The 9,473-nt window shown below is 41.8% G+C and overlaps 1 protein-coding gene across 1 annotated transcript in view; it reads right to left on the reverse strand.

Annotated features, from left to right (window-relative positions):
- usp43a (ubiquitin specific peptidase 43a) overlaps positions 1 to 9,473 on the reverse strand; it is a 106,738-nt gene that overhangs the window by 91,932 nt on the left and 5,333 nt on the right. The window contains exon 2 of the mRNA XM_032536736.1: positions 4,619 to 4,774. Within this exon, the coding sequence (XP_032392627.1) occupies positions 4,619 to 4,774 (156 nt within the window). The remainder of the gene's footprint in view (positions 1 to 4,618; positions 4,775 to 9,473) is intronic.

The raw sequence follows: 9,473 nt of genomic DNA on the forward strand, positions 1-9,473 counted from the left end.
GAGAGAGAGAGAGAGAGAGAGAGAGTAATACAAAGAGCACAAAGAGAGGAAACGTGTGTGGATGGAGAGGTTAGACTGACACTTGACTTTTATTTGGTAATTATTCAATGTAATCTAAATGTAATTCTATGGTTTATTAATAAAGCATATGAAACCACACTGGGGACTATGCCAGTTTAAGTGTGTGTAAATGCATTATGTGCACATTAGTTTATGTTTGTTGGAGATGTTTTGTACATAAAAACCAATAGAGGAGCTTGTCATCTCCAGTTTTCACACTACATCAGCAGCATAAGCATGAGTTTACTGTGCTACATGAACAAAATCAATTTACAGGAAGGGGGACAAGCATTTATTTTATTTATTTTTAAATCAGACATGTTCCCCCCTGGTGTGAAAAAGCCAATGATTTTCTTCTTCTTGGGCTCATGGCAGCAGCGGGGGAAAGCTGGCTTTGTTTTTTTTTAACACTAATAAAGTAAGTTACAAAAGTCATCTTAGAGCCAATATCCTCAGATAGTTTAGTACTGCTGCTGAAAAGGTGGGTTATTACTAGGGATGAGCGAGTACAGCATTATCTGTATCTGTATCTGTTTACCACATGAATTATCTGGATCTGGATCCGTACACGGACTGGGCGGGGCCTAAACCGGAAGTGTTCAGATTTAACCAGGAAATGGGTCGGGTTCTCTTGAAATGTGCGGGGCTTTAACCGGTATGTTATTTAAGCATGCAATTGATATGAGTTGATCAAAAATTGTTATATTTATTGCTGATTTGAAAACTATTTACATGACAGCATCAAGCTTCAGATCAATGGGCTGTGATTATCACAGAACGCTGCGCGGCCAGTTGAGGAGTTGTATTCAATCCGAGTACAGATATTGACTCATATTACTCGTATAATACTTGTACTCGGCAAAAGTGCTTTATCCGTACCGGATACTCGTTTCAGCCGGATACTCAGATCACCCCTAGTTATTACTCGGGTAACGCTGCTGTTTGCTGCATTATTGAGCAAGATGTGTGTGTGTCTGTGTGTGTGTGTGTGTGTGTGTGTAAATGCATTATGTGCACATTAGTTTATGTTTGTTGGAGATGTTTTGTACATAAAAACCAATAGAGGAGCTTGTCCTCTCCAGTTTTCACACTACATCAGCAGCATAAGCATGAGTTTACTGTGCTACATGAACAAAATCCATTTACAGGAAGGGGGACAAGCATTTATTTTATTTATTTTTAAATCAGACATGTTCCCCCCTGGTGTGAAAAAGCCAATGATTTTCTTCTTCTTGGGCTCATGGCAGCAGCGGGGGAAAGCTGGCTTTATGATACCATGATTCGCTGGCAGCCTATTGAAAGCCACAGCTGTAAGCTGTTTATGTGGCATAAAGGCTGTCTCTATTAGCACTGCTGTCAGAGCGGGGGAGCTGGGCCTTGGGTGGCAGCGCTGCGACAGTTCAGCTCACAACAGTATTCATTTACTGACAGGACTGGAGGTCGTCCACTGGCAGTGTATAGAGGCCCAGAGTGGAGGCAGAACAAGCAGCGCTGCCGCCAACCTCTAGGTCGACTGGGAGAAACGGGCTGATACTTGGGATACGGGATGAAAGGTCAAAGAAATCAAATGTGTGGAACTATTCCTACTACTCCTTCCCAACTGCAGTAAGACAACAATCACTAATGGAGCTGAATGTCACTTGGCACATAATGAAATTCAGTAAAACATGATCATTCACATGATCCGATAAAATATGGTTTATTTCCTATATTTCCCATGTTTTTGCTGCCAAGATTTGGTAGTCATGTGTCTGTCGACCATAATATGTGCTAGCAAATATAAAATTACAGGAGATTATTAATATGCAGTAAAACAATGCATCGCCCTACCCATTTTCAAAGCTGTATGGTGTCAGAGACAACACATAAAATGAATAAACTGGGGCAGATTTTGATTGTTTTACTACTTGTTCATAGTCACTACTTGTTGATAGCCACTGAACTGCTTACAATTTCACAGTTTCATCTTAAATCGGTGTTTTGTGTTGTAAATAACCAGGAAACCAGTAAGGGGTCTGTTTGAAAGCATTTGATTGACATATGGTCAAAAATCTCCTGTTATGTATTGCTGTTTTATTAATGTGTATTTGTTTAGGTCTATGTGACTTTCAGAAAAATGCACTTCAGTCCCATGATGGTCCAATACAATAAATTGACACACCAAATACAAGTTTACTGGCATTTTGGTGCTTGGCAACTCTAGTCATGATGAAAAGTCATTAACTCAGAGATGGGTCTGCCCTTCTTTCCTTCTCACTGCATCTCGTCCAGTCCGCAGTGCGTTGCAATCGCAAGGTTGCAATGTCAATGTCCCACATCAGAGACAACACTCAGAAAGAAAGAAAGAAAGAAAGAAAGAGAGAGTTCAGATGCCTGCTACTTCAACAGCTTCTCCTTTTACATCTCACAGAACAAGAGTCACTGCATACAAAGGATCATTTCAGACTAGGGCTCAGTGGGTTTCAGCTTAACTACACAATGGCACTCAGAGCGCTGCAACGATGACTCTTCACAGAACCAGCTCCACATGGAGCTCCATTATGTGGGGTTTACTGGTACTGAAAAGACAAGACTACTTCTGATAATAGTATTCTTTTGTTAACATGAGTGAAGTAATTTCTTTGACTAGAATTAAACAAGCAATGAAATGCTTTTGTCATCATTTAACAAGAATGACCATGGAGTGGAACAATGATTACATCTGCCACAGTGAGGTAGGGATTGCATCATACAACTGTGTACCAAACTAATGCACTGCTCCAATTAAACAATGTCCTCAGTGTTACATGCCACATGATTCTGCACCTGAGCTTAGATCATAATGGCACTTCGCCGTCTACAAAAGCAAATGTGAGCAGTTTTCATGCAATGTGAACATGCCAGATGGAGCAAAAGATTTGTGTCTTATGCTGCCTGAGAAACTGCAGTAAAGAAAGATGGAAAAAACTGAATGTGTAGAAGAGACTGCTCGGAAAGATCAAACTGTGAAGAATATCAAACACATTCCTTTTGGTTTCTTCCCATGTTCTTATTGGCTGATCGCAGCTCTTAGAAGTCATCTTTATATATATCTCACAAAGAAAACAAAATATGTTTGAGGAGACTATGGTGTCTGAGACGGCTCACGGATTCGGTTAAATTGTGTCCGTAACCTGCTCACATTTGATGAGCAACAGGAATGACAGTCAGCACTGACTCGTCTCCAACATGGGGGGAGAATGCCTCTGTGCTCACAAACTTGTACGGGGCAGCAAAATCTTTGCTTTCATCTCCCTGAGCCCATTAGGAGACAGCCAACTTAAGTAGGAGGCTGGCTTTGTTAGCCGACAAGGAACAAGCTCTTGTTACCTGCCAAAATTAAATTGAAAACACTAATAAAGTAAGTTACAAAAGTCATCTTAGAGCCAATATCCTCATATAGCTTTAGTACTGCTGCTGAAAAGGTGGGTTATTATAGGATGAGCGAGTACAGCATTATCTGTATTTGTATCTGTTTACCACTGAATTACTGGTATCTGGCCCGTACACGGACGGGCGGGGGCCTAAACCGGAATTGTTCAATTTAACCAGGAAGTGGGTCGGGTTCTCTTGAAATGTGCGGGGCTTTAACCCGGTATGTTATTTAAGCATGCAATGATATAGTTGATCAAAAATTGTTATTTATTGCTGATTTGAAAACTATTTACATGACAGCATCAAGCTTCAGATCAATGGGCTGTGATTATCACGAACGCTGCGCGGCCAGTTGAGGATTTGTATTCAATCCGAGTACAGATTTGCCTCTATTGCTGTATATACTTGTACTCGGCCAAAGTGCTTTATCCGTACCGGATACTCGTTTCAGCCGGATACTCAGATCATCCCTAGTTATTACTCGGGTAACGCTGCTGTTTGCTGCATTATTGAGCAAGATGTGTGTGTGTCTGTGTGTGTGTGTGTGTGTGTGTGTGTGTGTGTGTGTGTGTGTGTGTGTGTGTGTGTGTGTGTGAGAGATCGAGACAGAAAGAGATATAAGCATGAATACATGTGATTAGGACGCAAGCAGCTGCAACTCTTTACATGAACATCAAATCAAGCACATCATCAACATGAACGGCACACGAACAGGGTCGTTAACAACTACGTCGTGATACAATTGTCAGAGGTCGCCACTAAAACATAGATTAGTACATAGAGAAGTAGATTAGATTTTACTGGGCTTTAGCTTGTAACCACTGTGAAACATCTAAAAAATAACAAAATAACTTCACAGCACCACAACTCTCTATCTCTCTCTCACTCTCTTTTGTATGCCTGAGGCATACATCTACAGCCGGCAGTTTAGTGTGGTCATCAACTCGTTTTGACAGGCTTGGTGTGAATTGACAAAAATAAATACGAAAATAAAGGGTTAAACACGGGTCAGAGAACCACTCAACCCTGGTCCTTGGTGTGAAAGAGGTAGTAGTAACACATTTCACATTCAGCATTTTTTCCAGCCACATCAAGGCAACAGCAATAAAAGAGCCTGGCTCACAGCTGAAGAGACTGCGGCTTCTAGTTGATGATGTGGACTCACCTTAGCGTTGGCTTTGGTCTTGCTGCTGCTGTTAGTGATGTTGTTTGGGCTGAGAGTAGCATCTTCATGAACACTGTCCAAAAGCCACAGGAGGAACTCGAGGGCATCATGCTGAGAGTTTCCCCGAAACTGAGTGCCATACTTGGCCACTATGCTCTGAGGAGAGGAGAAACATCACAATTAATACTCTGGATGATATTCAAGTCTTTAAATGCTGAGCAACATTCCTGACAAAATGAAGCCTGGATCACATTGAACACAGGAACTCATACAACTCATGTATGTTAGAGTTGGTTCTGATTGGAGCACTCAGGAGAGACATGGAAAAAAGCAGGGACATTTCTCTCTCTTATCATCACTTAATGCAAACTCTTTTAAGAACATCTGCCATGCATTACTTGGCTTTGATAAGATCTTGTAGTAAAGTCATTCACAATTCTTTTGGGACGTGGGAATGGGAACCTTTTGAAGAACAGAAATCATACTTTGGAAGACGTATGCATTACATTAAGCCATCCTCCAAAAAACATTTCAACAACGCTCAGTGTATTTTCAGAAAGAGATGCAAAAAATGATTACTTTCTTGGATAATCAATTAATCTGGTGGTCTAAATAATGTTGGAAAACATTAAAAAGTGCCCAATATCATTTCCCACAGCCTAAGATGCAATCTTCAGGAGTCTTTCTATTTGACCGTCAGTCTAAAACCCAAAGATATTTAATATACTATCATGTATGACAAGGAAAAGCATCAAATCCCCATATTCAAGAAATTGGAACCAGCTGTTTGGCATGTTTGACATGTTTGCTTGCAAAATGACTGATGAGGCAATTATCAGAATTTACCTAACCAACACATTAACTTATCTAGCAGATGTTTAGTTGCATACATATTTTTTACCATTTTCTTTCATCAAATTAGTAAAGTTGAGCCAGTTGTTTTGAGTTGTTATGTTTATCTTACCTTGTTGTAAGTTCTAAAACATATTGTTGATTTGTTTTGATGTATTGGGTTTTCTATTAGCTGGGGCCATAGGCACAGCTATTCTTCCTGGAGTCCACCCAAAGCTTGTGCAGCTCTAAATTAACATGCATCATTATTACATTAAAAACAATCACCAAAAACAACACACAGGACCTATTTTAAATTATTCCCAGAATGTAGAGATGAGATTATATTGATCACTGATAATATGACCAAGCAAATGCACACATAACACCCATTAGGCCCTGAGGGGCCATTACGTTTAAAATAAACTGAAGGTCAAAGTTTCATTTAAGAATATCGAGGACACATCTTAAAATAAGGCAGATTATTACACTAATATCACAAAAACTGACACCGTGTTTAAACTTTGAGCACAAATTAAATTACTTTTTTTAACTGTATATTGCTATATTGGCAGCATAACTGCATCAGTAAACAAAATCAGACACATCAGTCCTTTTGTGGTGCCCTATCCTATTTTAAGAAATTGTTCTTCGAACACATTCATACACTGCATACCAAACAATGACTCACACAGAGGATATCCAAAACCCTGACAGGTGTTACTAGAAAAAACTGCCAGACTGTCTTATTCAATTATGAGGAAGGAGTTGTGACTTAATGAGTCAGACGAAGAAAATGACAAGCAAAACTAACGACAGCATTAACGCTACACTCTGTGGCTACTTCTCTCCATCACTCTCCCTCTCTGTGTGGGACTGATAGAATCCAGCCTCTGCACCACACCTCATTAAAATCACCACATTATACCTGCTGTATTCCAGTGTCTAAATATAAACACGGGAGGGAAGGCCCCCTCCACCTGATGGAGACAGCCCGCTAATAAGCTTCGTTGCTATGAGGAAGCACTGACAGAGGATGGAGGGATGAGGGACAGATGGAGATAGGGAGTGGTGGAGTAAGGGAGGCGTGAGGGTGGGACGCTGGCGGAGTTTCAACAGACCTGCGAGTGTTTTTCTTTTACCCTATCAAAAAAGGACGCCACTGTTATGGCTGGCCCCGAGATAAAAAGTGTGAACACCGAGGCAGCACAGTTTCTCAAAGCTACTGACAAAAAAGGAGTGGTGGAAATACCAAGGCATAGACAGTTAGAGGTTACGGTGAGTCTCGGCACAGAAACCTGATGGCATGAAGAGGTTATGACTTCATTAAGATGAGGAGATGACCCCTCCACTAACCTCATGTGCTGTTTTCCTCCTCTTTGTGTGTGTGTGTGTGTGTCAAAGCAAAAAATGGTAATTTTGCTCAATTCTAATATCTGTTGTCTCTCAGATTGCCACACAGCCTCAAAGGCACTTAGAAAGTAGAAATGTTGCGTTCCTCTAAACGCTAGCAGCGTCCAAAGCTGACCTGAGCACAGCTCTGGTGAGATCTTAAGTGTTTGTTGAGAAAACACTCCAGAGCTCGTCGACGAGAGGATAAAGGTGGGCGTAAGGGTCAACTTGAGGCAGTCTTTTGTAAGATCTATTGATCAGTCTGAACCAAGGATCTGATTTGCAAACCACCCGTCCATGATTGGTCCTGACCTGATTTGGTTGGCTGCGGCTGTTTTTCTCTTAGTTCCCTTTAGCTTAAAGCAAGCTTTGTTTCATTTATTGATTTCAGTCAGAATATATATATATATATATATATATATACACACACACACACACTCAAGGACTACTAGCATTTCTACAAACAATGAAGAAAGCATGAGAAAGAAAGATAACATAATGACAAAAGACAGCAATAAACCTGCGGTCTCCACAGCAGAGGCCATGACCTCCCGGCGGTCAGCAGAGATAGGGCTGCACTCTGGAAACATTCCCTGCTTCCACACCCACGTCTGTTTTAGGGTCCTGGCTTGCTACCCTTGCTTCACCTCACACCATTACCCCATGGTGCCCTCACCAAATCCATCTTACTACTCTGTAAACAATGATGCATCAGGAGTGCTGGCAGGCCAGGGATTTACTATAAGCATACATTAAGAAAATGCCCCGTCTCTCTCTCCCTAAAAAAACATTTCACCACCTCACCTCATCGTGGTCCAGCCTGCCAAACGAGCCTAGACGGATTTCTTGTTGATGGACAGAGAATTATACTGACAAATTATGATAGGGCATAACCTAAGAGAAACTGCGCCCCCCCACCCCCAGGTGTGGCTGGAATGAGGCTGGATAGAATCTGTCATGACTTGTTGCAACATTTGCAGCTTCATTTTTCAGCCGGCTCACCTCTGGACACAGGACAGTCATCACTAATAGTCTCCGCTCATACCAGTCTCTCGCTCTCACTCTCCTGCCCCTCACGCTATGTTCAACCTGTCCTTTTTCTGTCTTACACACAACCTTCAAATTGGAAACTTTATTTTTCCTCTCTTTTTGTTATCTCTTTATCTTAATTTTCTACCATGTAGGAACCATTCACACACACCAACACACACCCCCACACCACGGATGTATTAGCCACACCCACACACAAGCCTCTCTTAGCAGTGTAGCCCCAACCCCTGCCTAATTTATATTTCTGTGTAAAATCTACGCCGTGGCTACGTACATAGATACGTTGAGACACGGACCGATGCCGGACCCTACGCTGTAGCCCGACGTGCACCTCTCGAAAAATGTAACAACACATCGCAGCAACGCAGGTTGGGTCTGGCAACATTGCATTTCCCACCTATTAATTTCCTGGTTTTCCATAAATAACATGAAATCAAGGAGAGGGTTAACTTTTCCTGCTACAGATGTCCCAGCATGGTCAGAAAGAACAGGGGAGACACTATTGTTTTTTCTCACTGTGACTCTAGAGTAACTACTTGCTCCAAAGCTGTTCATCGTCTCTCTCTCACTTCTCCCTTGCTCTTCCACACACTCCCCACACTCACATACGTCGGCTAGATGTGCACACCAACACACAACTTCAGGCCACTTATGTAGGCTATGGCAAAAGCTCTGCGTGGAGCCTCCGCAGAACCATAAATCTCACTTTACTGCTACTTTTTGTGTCAGCCTAGGTCATACTGGATTCACCTCCAGAGCAACAGAAAACAGATGACAAGTGCCACATCTTGGAATCAGACCTATATTTCCTCTGCAGCATTGAAAAGTTCAGAAATCCTTCAATAAAAGGTGTGCCAGCAAGCCAAGACTGAAAAAGAACCTGTAGATGTCCCCAGTGTGGGATTTACAGACAATCAGGGAGGAGAGGTGATGGAAATAATCTTCTCGGAATGGTTTACAGCTGAAACTGAGAAATTGATACTCTGAGGATTCATATCTGAGGCTGTAAATACACTACTGTGCACAACTGAGATCCAGGAATCTGTCACCCTATCAAGAGCTGTATAAGCATATATGCCATATGCTTCCCCATCACTGAGAGGAAGTAGGAAAGTCATCCCCAGCCTCCATGATTCAGTGATCCCAGTATCACATTCCATAATACTAAAGACGCAATTCTTCCCACTGCTTCCGACACTGTGTTGTTCAGACTTGGTATATAAATCATAAAAAGGGATAAAATACCTGGTGGAAAATGGTCTTATATTGTCATTCTTACACAGATACAGCAGACATACTTCTCGGTTTCTTTATTGCCTTTTGTCACAGCGCTGCAGGTATAATGGATTGCGGCTCACTGAGTCGTGGGAATGCATGCTATTTCTAAACAGCATATGGTTGCTCTGTTACAGTACTTGGTAAGTGGTTTAGCGTGTGTTTTATGAGGGTGAGTTCAAGTGTTTGAAGCATTACTACTTTCCCACCAACTTCACGACATAGATCCCACTGTCTGTGGCCAAACACAGAATTCTTATATCTATTCTAAATCTTCTACCCGCACGCTGCCCCCCCCCCCCCCCCC

Source organism: Etheostoma spectabile, chromosome 2 (assembly GCF_008692095.1).
Source record: "Etheostoma spectabile isolate EspeVRDwgs_2016 chromosome 2, UIUC_Espe_1.0, whole genome shotgun sequence".
Lineage (NCBI taxonomy): Eukaryota > Metazoa > Chordata > Actinopteri > Perciformes > Percidae > Etheostoma > Etheostoma spectabile.